A 17,569-nucleotide genomic window follows, 5' to 3' on the forward strand; every position below is an offset into this window, starting at 1 on the left:
GGAAGGTGTGGAAGCTTGTGGTCACTTACATTCTCTTTCGACGCTGCCACTAAATGGCAATTTATGACCAAGGTGCAAATCAGGTGAATAAACCTGCCTGAAGGGGTTCCTTGGGGCATGAGTTATCTATGAAAGCAGACAGGAAAGGAATGAAAAAACGTGCACTCTTTTAGGTAAGAGCTTATTTCTGGAGAAGCTGAAGCCCATCACTTACTGCAATGGCTACGATGGGGTAGCTGGCTGCCTACAGAAAGTTGTATAAACACGAGCACTCAGAGAGCAAAAACTGTCCCCTTCTGTTATTCCTTAACTACATTTTTTTTTCTTCTGTCGGAGTAGAAGCAGGAACAGTTCATGCAGTTGCAACTCATATTTTCCATGTTTTTATAGACCAAGGTTGTTTTAGGCCAAATCAGTTCATTAAAAAAAATGCAACACGCTCCTGCCACTGCATTAATAGCAAATTTTGTTACATCTTTGATACATCTTTGATACCACAAATAATTATTCAGAGAAAAAAATCACAATTAGCAGGAGTTTGGCTGTAGAGTTTACCCCTAACTTTGCACTCCTTTGGTATACGGTGTATCAAGAGGACAGACCAGATGACACTTGAACCTGAGCCACCCCTGTAAAAATAAGGAGCTAGTGGCATCATAAATGCTGGAATTATTTCAAAGGCCTAATAAATCTAGTCTTAGGAACACCAGTCAAGAGTAATCTGCTCATGGCAAGTTTCACAGAGGCAGGATATGATCTTTTGTCTATTGTTGTGAATCTGGCTGTACCCTAAACAGCAGCTATATTTCCATAACAGAGGACTTTAGTCATGCAAATCCTCCCCCTCAGGCCCAAGGATGGCAGACAGGGTAGGTGAGATTCAGCCTTCCCTTAGTGAAGAGTGTTACACCTCTATAGAAGAAATGCAGAGCAACCTTGGGCTCTTCCAAATTCTGAACACACAAAGTCAGCACAAAGTGTTCCTGGAAATCATCTTCATTGTCTCTGCCATCCTGTACCAGCTAGATCCCTTGAACTCTTATGGAAAGTGAGGGGATGAACAAGAGTTTATTAGACTAACTTGGGCTCTTATTATTAAAAAAAAAAAAAAAAAAAGGAAAAAAAAAAAGGAAAAAAAGAAGTATTCATTGAAGAAATAAATAAAAAAACCAGCAAACAGCCTTTCCTCTCTTCCACTGACAGGCCTGTATTTGAATCCCCTTCTTTTGCTCTAAGAGAAATAGGCAGATGGGCAGTGGGGCAATGACTCTCTTTGATATGGCATTTGGTATCTAGCCTGGTACTCAAATGTGAAGGCATTTCCCCTCCCCTCCTATTGCAGCTGAATGACTTTGCTGTGTTGATTTGAAATGACCTGACTAATCTCAACTTCCTCTAACAGTTTAATGAGATGTCAGAAGTTAACAATGTTCACAGAATTGAAAAAAGGCCACTCAAACAATTATGAAAGGAAACACATGGACAGCAGTTTTTAAACAGTTTTTGGGCTATTGGAAATAATTCAATGAGCTTTAGCTAAGCTGCCATACAAGCATACCTAGATGTGACAAAAAAAGCTGCATTTTTCCTCTGGACTGTTTAATTTATTTCAGGATGACAAAAAAGGAGGTATATAAGAAAAGCATTAATTAGGCAAATTTAAAAAAAAAAGCGAGACCCTTCCTGCCCCTCTTGGTTCATCTGGTGTTTGGAAATACAAAGCAATGGTTCTGCGGCACTGGTTCCACCATCTGAAATTACAGCACGTAGAGGCAGCAATGATCTGGCAAGTTGAATCCTGCTCCTTTCCAAGGGAAGTTTAACAGTGTTCTCAAGTGCAAAGGACCTGAATGCACTGATGATGGTTCCAATCTTGCAGAATACCAACTGAGGAAAAAGCTTACACTGTACTCCCCATTAAGCACAGTACAATGGGCTAAACCAAACACATCAGTGCTTTGTCTATCACTAGTATTTTACTTCCTATTAAGATTTTATTGAAAAATCTACTAAAATAGCATATTTTTTACTGAAGACAGCTCCCAGATTTTGTGACCTGCCCACAGGAATTATTTTCTGCTTCCATCTGAAGGAAATAGAGACACTATCTTCTTGGTAGCAGTACCAGTTGTTGCCAAGCCAATCCTTCTCCTGTTATTAATTTATCCTCAGGTATCTTCGTATCTGTTATAGAGGTGACAGATGTTTAGTGCAGTTTTTCTCTAAGCACAACATCCTGTAAGGCACAAACATGCTTGCCAGAGCCTACCATCTCCCTCATCTCCCTCACTACCATTTTACTACAGAATCTGGAGGTTGCAGCATCAGACTGGCTCCTGCACACAGAAATCTCTAGGACTTCCCATAGTGCAGACTGTACATCCTAGCTTTGACTATCTCAGCATTCCAGGAAGTTCCTCCTTCTCATCACAGCTCCAGCTGTAACTCAGTTATGCTGCTGCTGCCTCTCAGCTTTCCAGACATCCATGGGTGGACGGATATAAACTTTGTTTGGTAAACTCTACAAAAGAGTTCAATTAGCCTTAGGGCTGACTACCTATCCTTGCAGGCCCATTAACACTTGCCCAGAGTCAAGAGCTCAAAGATTGGAGATGCCAGGTTAGAGCAGTAATGGGGAACCAACTGCTCTGGCAACCTTCGGACTCTCAAGCTGACTCCCTACGGGTAAAAAAGTTTCCATGAGCATGTAAAAAAGAAGACAACCCTTGTGCAGAAGCCTGGTAGAGAAGGGAGCAGCCTGAAGGTTGGGCAGACAAGCTATCAACACGACAAAGAGTTCAGTGTGACTACCAAATACCATTATCTTCATGTATTTTTGCACAAGGCATTGGAAAGGCTGACCCTCTAAGAAAACAGCCAATGTTTCATAAAATATCCTGCCCAAGACCCTCTGTTTACATGACACAACGTTTGAATCCCAAATGCTCATATTTGCTGCACAGGTCTTTTGAGCTACATGATTTAATACATTAGCATTACATTGCCAATCCAGACAGAACAGGAAAAAATTATTTGTAGGAACAGATACAGCTGTGAGAGACTGGAAGAACAAAGGAAAACCTAAGAGGCAGTAAACATAGGAGAAATTAAGAAGACCACTAGACTCTGGAAGGAAGAATCTGGGCCACAATAACTTTACAAAATGATGCTAGGTCATTACAGAGAAGGCAATGAGATTAGTACAAGCATACAGGGAAGGCAGCTCTTTCTTGTGTCCTAAGAGAAGATAGACTTATAAGCCATAGCATCTGTCCTTGTCTTTAGAAAGAATTCTGTTCATCGCAACACTCCCACTGAAAAACTAATCCCTTGGCATCAGTGCTCAAAGTGTGTAATAACCTACAGACGTGTCCACAAATTCACCACCCAGGCATGTCCACAACTGCTCTTGGAGCTTCCTGGGAATTCCCCTGGCTACTTATGCTTTGGCAATGTTTGAAGGTCATGCTGGGTTAACGCCTTATGTATCCTGGGATCTGGATTTTAGCATGATGGTATCAGCACAGAGGATTGACTGCAGCTGCTCAAACCTCATGCAAAAAAAATTTCAGTTTGCATCACTGAGTTATCACATAAAATGGAGGGCTGGATTGTCAGAGCGCAATGAGTTAGGGATGGTGCCAAACAAGGAGCCTGGTACTGTTAGGTAGAAAACCTTAGATTCTTAGTCAATGCCCAGAGCCAGAAGTGTTTCACCTCAGAGCTTACTTCAGCAAAGTTCAAGTGTAAAGACATAATTCAGCAGAAATTATTTTCTTCTGAGAGAAGGTAATGAATGACATCTCACAATACACCACTGGGTCAATACATTACATTCTTTGCTTTGCTACATGATGGCATCCTGGAATACAGAATCTAAGGAAGTGATCATCATTGCAGATGAAGTGTGTGTTTGTAAACAATTACACTTTGTACTTGCACAAAAAAAGACATTGCAATCTATTTCTGGTGTTTAGGGCATTTAAGTTTCCATTAAATTTTAAGATATTATTTAACTCAGGATGCTGACAAAGAAGAGAATCCCTGAAAATGCCAATCTACTTACACACTCCTGACTTGCTTCTCATGCTTGTGAAAATCTCAACTGCACATAGTAAAATTTAAAAAATACTTTCTTATAATAAAGTGTGCTTCAGGAGATGACAGTGTAATGAAATATTTGCTATCACTCTAATGCCTACCAGTTTGTAATTCAAATCAAGGTTTTTTACAGGCTTGAATAAATAAATAGTGCAGCAAGAATCTATTTCTGTAACACAGAGCTAAAAGTGTCTTCTATAAATGTTCTGAATAATTTCCTTCTAAATTTTAACTCAGTCAATTTAACTCAGGAATTTCTGTTGACTACTAGATCCTAACAGAATTTAATTCTACTAAAATCAATGGTTATTTTACTATTGGCTTCAATGACAAGGATATAAATAAAGGAATCACATTCAAATGGAACATGGAAGGATATAATAAAATTTAATTACCTGCACTCATCAGGGCTTGTAGCTAAATTAAGCACTGAACCTATAATAAATAAGCACAAGAGCTTAATGTGAATAAGCCAACAATGCTAGGAAATCTGTATCTTTTGCCCTTTCCTTTTGGTTTTCAAGTACTTCTCTTGTAAGAGTCTACACAGGAGAAAATGACCAGGATGGGGCAGGTAGTTCTCTATAATACAGAAGAGATGATGCATGCACTCACAAATTCTGATTTAAAGGCACAGAAAGTTTCACAAGAAAAGAACAACCAGAAATAATCACTGTATTCTGAAGATAGTATTCCAAACCCATATAATCTTGTATTTCATACAAATCAAAGGATATTTATTTAAGGAAGTGAGTGTCCTTTACACAGTTTGAGGAGCCCAATAAACAAATAGATTTACATAATCACTAAAAAAAATTCACATAATTACCAGAGAAGCATGGTAATAACCTAGGTTATGTTTTTCACTGTCCTTCTGATGAAAATATGAACTCTTACCCTGCAATGTAATTATCTTTCCCAACTCCTACTTCACAAATATTGTACCACTCCAACTTTCTCCCTCTTTTACTTATTTTGGAGTTTAGTATTGCTCAGAATTCTTGTTCAATTATTCTACATTTTATTATTATTCTAATGCACTGAAAATCTGCACAAAGAGGAGTTTCTACTCCCTCTCCAACCACAACATTCCACTAGTGTCTGGCAACTTAATTACTGCATGTTTTGGGTTAAAACACAGAGTTACAGCAGGTAGATGAAGGAAGGTGCCTATGTGCTTATGCATGTACATCCCCTTAATTCGTAAACAAGAAATTAAAAAAAAACTCCACAACAAAATCTTCCCACATTCTTCCAGCTTCTGTCAAAAATTATTTAAAACTTAAATCCTTTCACTTCATCCATGATTCTGAAGACTGCTGGCTTTGTCTCTCTCTGCTCACATCCAAAATGTCTAGAGTAACACAGTGGGGAAGTGAGAGACCACCAGAGGAAGACCCTACAAGGGCAGGCCTGTGATGAACAAATGCTGTGTACACCATGCATCCATAAAAACCACATGCAACTCCTGACAAGACAACTTCACAGTACATAATAGTCCAGCAACAGAGTTGAACTGAGGTCAAGCCTGGAATTACTGATTTTAATTGTCTTCTTCTAATTTTTTTTATCCTCCTGGCTTTTTTGTATTGTAAGATCACAAATAAGTTGTGTACATATTGGTTCTGAATAAAACACTGCAACATGAGTTTATTGTTTCTCATTGTTGGAATTTCCTAGAGGAAAAATATTGCCAAAACAATTTAATAGCGTATTCAAAATTAAGAGTGCATTTTGACCCAAGTGACTATAAATTAACCTAAAAAAAAAGAAGAAAGACAATAAATTCTTCATTTTCCAAACAAACCAGGAAAATAACTGCAACAAAAGAGCATTTCAAAGAGTCACTGAACAATACTGAGAAAGCATGTCTGCTAATCAAGGTAAGGACAGTTCATTTGGAAGAAAAACTTCCACAGCTTGAAGCTGGAAGCTTTGTCTTTGGAGAAATGTGCTGTAAAATATTAAAATATTTGAGTGTTGTTAATATTTGATATACCTTCAACAAAACCAGGAGAACTGTATTACTCAAATGCAAACCATCTCACTTCTCATAAGATTCTGATTTCAAAGAAGGCAAGACATGTTTCCTGTAAAGCACTTGAATGATGTGTTTCAAATCTGTTTCAAAGGTGAAGCTTTTCCCAAGATCCTCACATTGAGGACAGTCCTCATGCCTCACAGTGTTGCTCAAGGCTGTTGCCAAACATTGCAGTACCAATTGTGACAACCACGGGAGAAAGGGGAGTGTTCACAATAGGAATTGTGCAATCAGATTAGCCAGTCCAAGGAGGATTATAAAGATGTGAATAATCAGTGCGGGCCACGTCAGCTGCCCAGCACGGTGCAGGGAGATCATGTAGATGAGTGATGGATACACGAACACAAAGGCCAGACCACATGTTGCTCCAGAGTATCTGAGGAAAGGGAGAAGAGGGGAAGAAAAAAGAAAAAAAAAAGAATGAATGCTTTGCATTTATTCATATTTCTTGTTGTCATTTCCCCCCGCCAAACCAATGAACAATCTGGATGAATACTGACTATCTGCAATCGCTAAACATCAACGTCTGCTCCTTACTGACCTCTACCTCCTTCACTAGCACTTAATTACCACTCTCTGTGTTGTTCAGCCCCCTGCTTGCTTGTACCTGCACTCTGACATTGCTCTGTCCTCTCAGTCACAGCCTATGATGCTGTTGGGGACTAAATCCCTTACTTAAGACTTGATGTTTCTATGTTCTTTGGGGAAATTTGTCAACATGCAACAGAAAAAGACTGGACAGTGTTACACATCCTTTACTGTCAGAACTGCAAACCTCATTGCACCACAGCCATCTGAGAACATAGATTAAAGCATTTAAATATAGAAATGTTCCTGAATCTGCAATTCTTATTTTAATTTATTTAATGAGCTGCTAGCAAATCATTCTTCAGACCTAAAAGGAACAACATGCCCTTCTGGTAACATGATCAACCACAGCAAGGGAAACATTTAACTGCTCTTCTCTAACCTATCCCTTGCTTACAAAAATGTTCTCATTATTTTCACCAAAGCAGCCAAATGTTATTAAGTAACAACATATTTTGATTCATATATTTGAACATTCCTTTCCAAGGAACAATCAGTCTAGCTCGTAAGCATACAAGTTAGACTGTATAAAGACTGTATAAATTTACCTGCTGAAAATCCACTGTTCAATGTGTTTGGTTACTATGCACAATATAGACACATTAGAAGAGATAAGCACCAGTTTGCAAAGAGAGATATATATTGCACAATGTTTAACCAAATTAGGCATCAGGAAAAAATTCTCTCTGTCAGGCTGCTGAGACATTGGAACAGGTTGCCCAGGAAAGCTATGGATGTCATGTCCCTGGAAATGTTCAAGGCTGGGTAGGATGGGACTCTGAGCAACCTGGTCTAGCAGCAGGTGGTCCTTGCCCATGGCAGGAGGTTGTAAGTAGATGATCTTCAAGGTCCCTTCCCACCTTAAGGTCAATTCTATCACTCTAAGAGTCTTTGATGACGATTAACTTGACCATCTCTATTACTGGAATACAAAACAATTTACTACAAGGAGAGACAGAAGAAAAAGAGGAAATGGGAAAAACCCTCAAAGATCAGCCACTGAGCAAAAGTAAGTTATTTTGCTACTTTGGTCAGACCCAAACCTGTCATTCTGGTTTTATAATTGCAGATTTCGGTATTTTTAAACACCTCCCTCTCCTGGTTGCTTTAGGAAAGATGCAAACCAAGAATAAACGACAATGCGTATAAATATGTTGACGTCAAACATAGTGAAGTAAGACTGTTTATTATTACCTCTAATATTTTTTAATTATAGAAATCCTAGTTTTTCATCAACATAGCAAATTTAAGATATCATTTAGAGGCACAACTTTGATGCCACTTTTCCTTTTAAAGTTACTTGCTTTCTTGGATTTTTATTATGGACCTTTAATCCAGGTTCAAATGGTCTTAATACAAAATAGAAACTTGGGAGAAATACACAGTATTCTAAGAAAGCAACTTTTCTTTTGGCACCATCTTCTTTTATGAGTAGAGTTACAAGGTCCTAAGATACAGCTCCAGTAAAACTCAACCACCTCAGACACAGAGGCAGAATTACTGATGTCAGAACTTTGCCAGCTGATTGGTTACACACCAAATCATTATTTACAACTTATGAAGGCATAAGCTTCACAAAATATAAAGTTACAATTATTAGTGCTCCTTTTCAACATCAAGACACAAATGTAGTAACACCACAGGGAAGAAGCTCACTGCAAGCAACACTCACCTTATGATACCGCCTATATTTGGATAAAATCTTGCCATTGCTACTCCAGCTCCTACAATGGCTAGGTTCAGGATAAGCACATGGAAAAGGCTAGAGGAAAATGAGGAAAGAGTGTTAAAATCTGTTATATTTATTACAAAATACCATCACAGTCCTTCATTTACTCTAATATTTAACTGGTACATTGATGGTGTTTTCATTTGCATGACTCACTCTATTAAAGTCAATTAATTTCACAGCAAACATGTCATCTACTGAATATTTAGAGTGCCAATTTCTAAATATCTAGTATTTTGACTCAAAATATTCTTAAGGAATAAGAATGTGTAATTTGGCAACTCTTATGAAAAACATCATACATGGTAGTCAGCACTCAAGTATTTCAGATGGATATTCAAATGCCAAAGAAACAATACTGTATAACTTAATTCCCACAAGAAAGAATTAGCTTGTTCGCAGAGTGATCTGAATTGCTCAAAGTGTACTAATGGAAACCAGAAGAAAGGCGAAGATGCATCAAGTGGAAAACATTACAAACACTATTAAAATTTGAACTCTACTGCATTTTGATTGAGGACAAACATTTAAAATGTTGGATGTCTTACAGTACATGAACTGTAATGAACTTCCTTGCTCCTGCCCTATTTATGCTGAATTTTTTTTGTTGCATTTGTTTTTACAAATAATTTCCTGTTGCCTTCCTTTTGCATTAAGGATGGGCAAAACGGAGATTTTCTGTTCTGCAAAAACAGCTTTTACTGCATCAGACAAATTCAGTGAAGTTATGCACAGAGCTGAGACTCAGGAAAGTATCACTTTTCTTTCGGGAATATGAAATGTTGGCATATTTTAGCATAAGGTAAAGTCAGGAAATAGAATAAAAACCTGTGATATTTTGGTCACACAGCTGTTTCTATGAAGGGAAAAAAGAATTCTCACAGAGGAAACATACATACACTTACAGGTTTTGTTTATTCTTCTGGAGGATATGATTTCTTAAAATATACAAAACTTGTAAGCCAAGGTTAATTTTTTCTTCACTATAGAAAGTATGTGTATTATGGAGGATGTAACTAGCGAACAAACTTTTTAAAAGTCACAGCTTCCATGGCTATGGCTGAAAGGCTACCTTCCAGTTTCCAAGTTAGGAAGAAAGATTAAAGACATAGAATAGTCTCATTAAGGTTCAGGGAAATGAAGGCAAAACACAAAGGAATAATTTAAGCTATGGACTGTTTTTAACCTTCAATCTTTAAAATTTATTTCAAAAAGACAAAAAAATATCTTCAATTTTGTACAAGACATTTTAACAGTGGTGCAAGAGGGGTACCTTAGAGATTGACAATTGCAGTGAGACTACAGCAGCTGTTTAAGTTTTTTCTGGATATAAATCTGGTAAGACCTCATGAACAAAAAATAAAATCACAAGAATCAGACTTCTGAGGGACAGAACGTGTAGACCATCTCTAATACTGCTAAGGAAAGCCAGTTAACTGATCTGTTCACAAAAAAGCATCTGCCATTAAAAACAACTTCCCCTCTCCCTACACATGGCAGCTTGGAAATCTTACTATCACAGAACTGAAGCAGAAAGTTTATGGACACACAAAATGACAGTACTTCTTCAATTCTCTTTTTGCTAAGATTATTTTTTTAGCAAGAGGGACTAAAATCATGTAGGCTTACTAATTCAAAAATGTTCTGCAAATTTGTGTCAGTTCAGAGTATTTCAGCAGAAAACCTGAAAAATCTCTGAAGTATTTTATTCCGGCATGCTTTGAAGATGTGATTTCGTTGTTGAAAGCTGTTGTTTTAAAAAAATTACTTCTAGATTCTTTTAAATTTTGAAAGCAAATAGAGGTGTCTGTATCTTTGGTGTAAAATGAAACATTTTTCAATTTCTTTATCTGGGGAAGGATTATTGGGCTGAGGTGGGGGACAATGTGTTCTGGCTCAACTGAAAACAATGGTCCTCAAATGCTCAAGTCTCCAAAGAAATTCAGTAGTTGTAGAGCAGTGCTTTGCAGTTTTCATTGTCAAAATTAATCATATTCCTCAAGAACAATACCAAAATCAGAAGGTCTGAAGAGGCTCTGCACCTATTTGTTTCAATGTGAAAGATTACACTGCATTCCTCTCCTGCAAAGTCCTTCTCTCTGCTTTACCTTTTGAAGCAGCCTGAGCTGTAACCATGACAGTGGACAACAGGTATTTGACCAGCAAACCTTTTCTTTTACCTAGTCAGATAGTCACAGCTCAGCTTACTTCATCTCCAGGATGGGGAAAAAGTCTGAATCGTGATGGAGAGAAAGGCATTGCCATTTATCAAAAAAACCCTACACTTCTGGGTAAAGTAAAATCTAATACCTAGGGCTACAACAAGCTACATTATTTGAGACTATACTTTTCTTAAAACTCTAAAGCTCCATGCAGGTATGTTCCAGACAGGACAAGCATTTCTCATAGCCCGTGACATTTTAGTAAGTTCTGAATTACTCAGGTTTAGCTTGACACTGGCTTACAGTAAAATTAATGCTCACAACACATTGCAAAAGGACAGTCAGGAAAACAGGAAGCAGGGGAAATAACCACACCACTGCTTATTACAATTATACGAAGAAAAGTATTTAGAGGACATTAGAGATTAGAAGAGATTTGGCCTGTTTGTGCTTAATCACCCTGGTCACATACAGGTGTTTTCTAAGTGGTGCAACTTTCTTCATCATGTCAATGGCAGCAGAGTTGGGTGGCCCATGCCAGGGCTAGACTGTCTGCCTGGGCAGCCTGGTTAATGCTACTGCTCCGAGGCACAGGTTGGGTTGCCTGAGGAGGCTGTAATTCACAAAGGAAGCACACCCATGGCAAGTCTTTTACATTCTGTCCTCAGTCTCCATACTCTCAGTTGGGCAGAGGAAGATTCTAGCTCTTTTCTATAACACTAATCACTGTTCACCTGCAGAAATCCTTCAATCCCACAAAAATGGTAATGGAAAGAAGGAAAAAAGATTAGAAGAAAATGCAAGCTTTCCCCTAAGTCTTGATTTTTTCTCTCCTGGCAAGGTTAACCTTTCAGATTGACAGAGTGGAGAACCAACCTTGTATTCCAGAAGATCATTAAAGGGCTTGCTCCATCAAGTTCTCTTCCACTGAAGTGCTAGCTACACTTAAGTCACTGAACAAAGTGATCATATATGTCTAATTAACTTTGGCATCCTCAAAGTAAGAATCATGTCAAAAACACTGAAACCAAACTCTAGCACAAGAGAAACTTAAAGACAGAAACTGATTTTAAATCTCCTCAAGTTTTAAGTTCTCTCAGAAGTTCGAGACTCAGCACAGAGTCACAGGATGAGCACACACAATAAGGGAAACTGGAAAGCAAGGAAAGAAGAAAATCAGAATTTTTGAGAGGTTTCTGTATCTAAAAATGCATTTTCTTCCTGGAAATCTCACTCAAGTGACATTGGTCAAAAGACAATGAATCACAACCTTTAAGAGAAGCTAGGCAGAAGTTAGATGAAGAGCAGACAAGCAAGCATGCATGCAAACAGAAGAAATGTATTTCATTGCATCAGAAGAGATACGTCTGTGGGAGAACTGGCAGGTCTGCTGGGCTACCATGGAGTAAAGGGATGACAATCATTAAGGAAAGCTAAGTGATTTTTGTCTATCAGCTTATTTAATCTCACAGAACTGGAGTGTTAAAAAGTTTTAAAAAATCATCAGATGACTGTTTAAAGCACTTTATGCACACTATAATTAATCAAGGGAATCTCTGTCACAAATACTACTGTAGCAAAGAGCCAGTAAAAATAAAAAAATTGGCTTTCTGTACATATAAGAAGATCCAGAGTCAAGCAAGAAACAGCAGATAAAGCACATGCATCTGGCCCTAAATCAGCTGTTAAATGACGCCATTACAAACATATCTCATTTTAGAAAGGAAAGCAATTACCCAATACACAAAATTTTGGCCTTCCTTAACAACACCAGGGAGAGCAGAGAGAATGGAGAGTTCCTTGGGTTTTGTCCCAGTACATCACTTTCCCTGTTGTAATACGTTTACTAGCATACATTTTGCAAAATAAAAGAAGGAATTAGGATGTCCTCTCTCATTTCTAAATCTTTTGTAGGAAGTAGAAAAAGGCTGAAGGATTTGTGGATTGAGTTCACCCTCAGCACCAAGCTGTGCATGATGCAGTGGACATGCTGGAGGGAAGGGATGCCATCCAAAGGGATCTGGACAGGCTTGAGAAGTGGGACTGTGAAAACCTCAGGGTGCTCAGTAAGGCCAAGTAAAAGCCTCCTGAGCCCAGATCATGGCAATCCCAGGCACACCCACAGCTTGGGCAGAGAAGTGATTGAGAGCAGCCCTGTGGGGAACAACTTGGGGGTGGTGGCTGATGAAAAACTCACCACGAGCCAGCAGTGAGCAGGACTGCCATGGCTTTCTCTCAGCCCAGAAAGCCACGGGAATCCTGGGCTGCATCCAAAGCAGCATTGGCCAGCAGACTGAGAGAGGGGTTTTGCCCCTCTGCTCTGCTCTGCTGAGGCCCCACCTGGAGCACTGCATCCAGCTCTGGGGTCCCCAGCAGGATGAGAAGGAGTTGCTAAGACAAGTCCAGAGGAGGGCCAGGAGGTTGGTGAGAGGGCTGGAGCACCCCTGCTATGAGGACAGGCTGAGCAAGCTGGGGCTGCTCAGCCTGGAGAAGAGAGGGTTGTGTGGGGACCCCACAGACACCTTCCAGTATCTGAGGGGGCCTACAGGGAAGCTGGAGAGGGATTCTCTGACAGGAACTGGAGTGACAGGGCAAGGGGGAATGGGTACACACTGAAAGAGGGAGATTTAAGTTAAATGTATAGAAGAAACTCTACTGCGAGGGTGATGATACACTGGAACAGGTTTCCCAGGAAAGCTGTGGATGCCCCTCGTCTGGAAGTGTTCAAGGCCAGTTTGGATGGGGGTCTGAGCAACCTGATCTAGTCAAAGCTGTCCCTGCTGATAGCAGTGGGGTTGGGACTAAATGATCTTCAAGGTCCTTTCCAATCCAAAGCACTCCATGATTCTATGTGATGATGCCTGTAAGAAGACTACTGTGTCTTGCATGTCTACACGCGTCTTTGATTTTAAGACAGGCAGAGACACAAGTCACTGATACATGTACATAAGAGCAAAGAGAATCCTTTTTCTTACAATCAAGGATACTTTTGCTCTCCTCCTGACTGTTGGAAGACAAGACTCTCATTTCCTTTCAGATAAGCAAGCTTCCACTGTTCAGCTTATGTCTATTGGAAAACCTGGGAGAAAAAAAGTTACATATTGTCTGTTCAAGCATTTAAGTTTGGAGAGGCTGGGCCGCTTCATCCCTCAACACTATGGGTTAGCAGGATACACTATAGGTACACGGCAGAGCTGTTAACAGAAAAATAGCACTACAGAATAAAAAGCACGACACAAAAGAGATGAAAATCAAGTCTTCAGACAATAAAAGCTCCTTTGAAGATGAGTATGCAGTTTCTCATTATCATCCAGTTATAATCCATGGTTTTCCAGAAAAAAATAGGATATTAATCATTATGTTGCTTTTGCTAGAATTTGCCTTTGATTAGATAAAAAATCTAGACTATAAATTCCAAAATAGGAAACTAATATCTTGGTGCTTCATTATAATCAGTTTCAGATAAAGAAAAAGGGGTAAAACCCAGAGAATGAAATTGATCTGAGCAATACAATCACACGCAGGAAATAAAAACTATCTGGCAGCCCTGTAAAAATGTGCGAGATCAAGCTATTTGCTTAAAGTTGCATCTGTACAGAATTCTAAGTACTCCATTTATTAACTTAATGGTTATCTGTTAACTCCACCCACAGCAGCAGCAGGAATCCACACCTGCAAATAACTGCTGATGTGAAGAAGCCTGGCGTTTAAAATCAGTGCTTCCATGTAAAGCAACCAACTGCTTAAAAATGAAGACAGGAAAATTTCTAATGGAGACTTGGACCAAAGGAGAAGGTGTTTCTATTAGGTGTTTCTGACTTAGTTGTTTCTGTTTGTTTTGTTTGGACAATTATAGGCAGAAGGCGAATTCATAACATTTCTCTCATCTGCAAAGAAAACTTAATATAAGAAAGATGCACCTATGACAAGATATGTGATTTAGCACATAGAATCACAGGGTTAAATGAGGCTAGGTTGCTAACAGAGATGCTGCTCTTTGCCTCCTTTTTCATCCTTTGGGTTCGCTAGTCAAAATCTTCTCCAAGCATGTGACCCAGGATATTCTCCTCCATTTGTTCACCTTATATAGACATCTAAGAGGTAAAGCCTGAATCTATACAGATCAATTCTTATTGCTCAAGAGCTGTTAGCCTGATTAATGGGGATTTTGAGAAAATAACCCAACTATATTCAACTTTTAGTAGTCATTTTCCTACACAAAAAGCTACAGACCTTGATATTTCCAAGGAGGTTGTTCAGAGTGAATTAACAGGCTCTCCAGTAGGATATCAGTCTATGTCAGTAAGAGCAAAAGCTTCATATTCTTAAAACATTTCCCTATAAAATCAGCTCTGGGGAAAACCAAAAATACTGAAGTTTTTCCTAGAGAGGTGATAAAGTGCTACTAAAGATTTGTCAGCTTAGGTGACTGGTGAGAACCAGTCACAAAGACACATTTCACAACCAGGTAGTAAATCTTTACTATCCTCCCAGAGACATGTTTTGTGCTTGCTACCAACCTTCAGTAAGTCTTTACTGCATAGAAAAAAACAAGGGCTGACCTTGTAATTGCACAGAAGCCAGAGCCTGAAGGTTAATTCAGTGACTTCTGTGCTGTATTTGGGACACCTGGGATGCTAGAGAGCAAGAGAGAGCCCATCAGCCAGAATATGCTACCTTATTGCTGTAGGTTGGAGAGACTTATATAGCTTCCTAGAAACCATTTTTGACTTCTCAGAAGCTTTAAATACTTCACTACAAGGAGTCTTAAAACAAAGTAAATTTAAAAATGAGTGAAGCTACCCACAGACATCCTGGAGACAAGAAATCAAGCATCTGCATCATCAAATTCGTCATACCATGAAGGCTTAAAACAGCAAGCTGGAATTAACCTGAGAAGAGACTGCCACAAAGCTGTAGGTTCTAGGAGAGCCCATGAGGGAAATGAAAACCATTCTGGTCAGAGAGCAACTAAAGGGAGGAGATAGGAAAAGGCACATCCACATAATATAAAGGACAAGACTGTTTCCCAGTGGCTGTGAAATCCATCTTTAGCACTTAAATAAATAGCCTTGTTTCCAACAGTAACTTGCAGCAGTTCCTAAAAATCCCAACGCTGAACTGCATACAATTCTGAGTCAAAAAAAGCAGGCACTTATTTCACTGCATAATTTTAGGCATTCAGTTTCTAGAGCCTATTTCAGGACTCAGAAGAAACCTGAAACTTGGAACAACATCTCTGCAGACCTGAACTGCTGATGCCACAGAGGAAATACACATTCCTTTCTGAGATTTTCTTTTTCCTTTCCTCCATCAACAGTAATTCACAATACAAAATAAGAAACTTGGAGATTAATGGCAACTTCTCAGCTATGACAAATTCAGTGCTCTAGTACTCCAAATATAAATGTCCTAGGTTTTATTTAAGAAACCAAACTAAAACTGAAATCTGCATCAGCTCTTCCCTGTAGTAGACACTGTACAAAAGCAAGGGTGTGGCTCATCTCTGAATTTAGCATGTGAAAAGCTATTTTTATAAGCATAGCAGCAGCCCAGATAGCACAACTAACAGCTCACTTAGCTATTAGCTCTGTTTAAAAACAGATGGATGATTACTAATCACGAACAATCAAAACAAAGATGGCATGCTGAAAGGTTAGTATCTGGAGTATATGTTCTTTACAGCTTAAGGATTGGTAGATTAAATGCTCCTGGACAAAATTTTTTTTCTGTACAACTTTTCTTTTGTCATATAATTGTATAACCCAAATGGAGTGTGTTGACAAACTTACTATTTATTCATAAAATGAAGAGCTAAACTAAAACAACCCCCCCCCCTTATTCTGGTCTGGCAAACCGTAACAGTCCTGATCTGCAGGCATGCCTATTCACCCTGACTCTAGCTTATGAAATGAACCTAATGTACAGAGAAAATCCCCAAAAATTTCTGACAACAGAAAGTTAAGCAGAATGTGCCAAACTATTGTCAAGAAATAGACTTCTTACCTTGGGTAAGCACTTCCAAAAAACTGTCTTAACAGCTGAACTCGTGCCAGATAGCCCAACAGTGGGTATACAGTCATCATTTGGAACAGCAGGAATATTCTTGCAACAAATGACATGATGTCATCACTGGGAAAGTTATCTAGAAAATTCTAAACATATAAGTAAATGTTACACATCAGTGGTGGCTTGTTTACATATATTTGCTGGGTTTTAATATCTATGTGCCAGAAAGAATGGGACAAAATCCAAACAACTACAATTGCTAAATGAACTCCCTAACATGAAAAACCTTCTCCCTTTTTACAACTGCCTTGCCACCAAATAGCAACCAATTTTTGAATACTACTAAACTGATGGCAGTGTTAATGTTAATATTATATAACAAACTGCTTTCTGATCTTCTGAATATCCTCAAACAATCCAGGCCGGGGAAAGGCCACCTGACCTTTTAGGCAGATGGATTAATATGCTCCTTTCATCTATCATATCACACCTACTTATTAAAAACAGTTACTTAGTGAGTCAAACTGCACTACATACAAATGAGGAAGGGATCATACACTACTAGTGGGAACATTGGAAAAAGTATTATAAGACTTACACATCACAGAAATATACGAACAGCTTCTGTACCTGAGACAGGTACAGAAAATAAATGGGAAGAAAATCACTCATTATCTAAGTGTGGATTTCATCCTGTGAAATTATTTTAAGTGGTTAAAAAAATCAGGTGGTTTAACAGTGGTACCAGTTCTCACCAATCCATACTCAGAGGAAGCCTTTAAATGTTGCCTTATTGCTAAATATTATGCCAGAGCTATAGAACACCTGGCATAAAATGGATCCCCCACTGATAACTTCTATCTCTGAAGCAATTTAGGGTGTGGAAATCAGCTTTGCCTAGAAGCAGATAAGAGCTTTTGGTCTCCAAAGGGTATTTCA

At 38.8% G+C, this 17,569-nt stretch overlaps 1 protein-coding gene across 4 annotated transcripts in view; it reads right to left on the reverse strand.

Annotated features, from left to right (window-relative positions):
- Positions 1 to 4,626: 4,626 nt before the first annotated feature.
- Positions 4,627 to 17,569, reverse strand: part of SLC38A9 (solute carrier family 38 member 9) — a 46,214-nt gene continuing 33,271 nt past the window's right edge. For 3 of the 4 annotated variants that reach the window (XM_084224769.1, XM_084224770.1, XM_084224772.1), the window contains 3 exons: positions 16,628 to 16,776; positions 8,403 to 8,492; positions 4,628 to 6,518 (listed from right to left, as the gene is read on the reverse strand). In XM_084224769.1, the coding sequence (XP_084080895.1) occupies positions 6,353 to 6,518; positions 8,403 to 8,492; positions 16,628 to 16,776 (405 nt within the window). In that variant the 3' untranslated portion in view covers positions 4,628 to 6,352. Of the gene's footprint in view, positions 6,519 to 8,402; positions 8,493 to 16,627; positions 16,777 to 17,569 lie in introns of all 4 variants that reach the window. The other variant, XM_084224771.1, reaches the window with a different exon arrangement.

This window comes from Fringilla coelebs (assembly GCF_963513975.1).
Source record: "Fringilla coelebs genome assembly, chromosome: Z".
Lineage (NCBI taxonomy): Eukaryota > Metazoa > Chordata > Aves > Passeriformes > Fringillidae > Fringilla > Fringilla coelebs.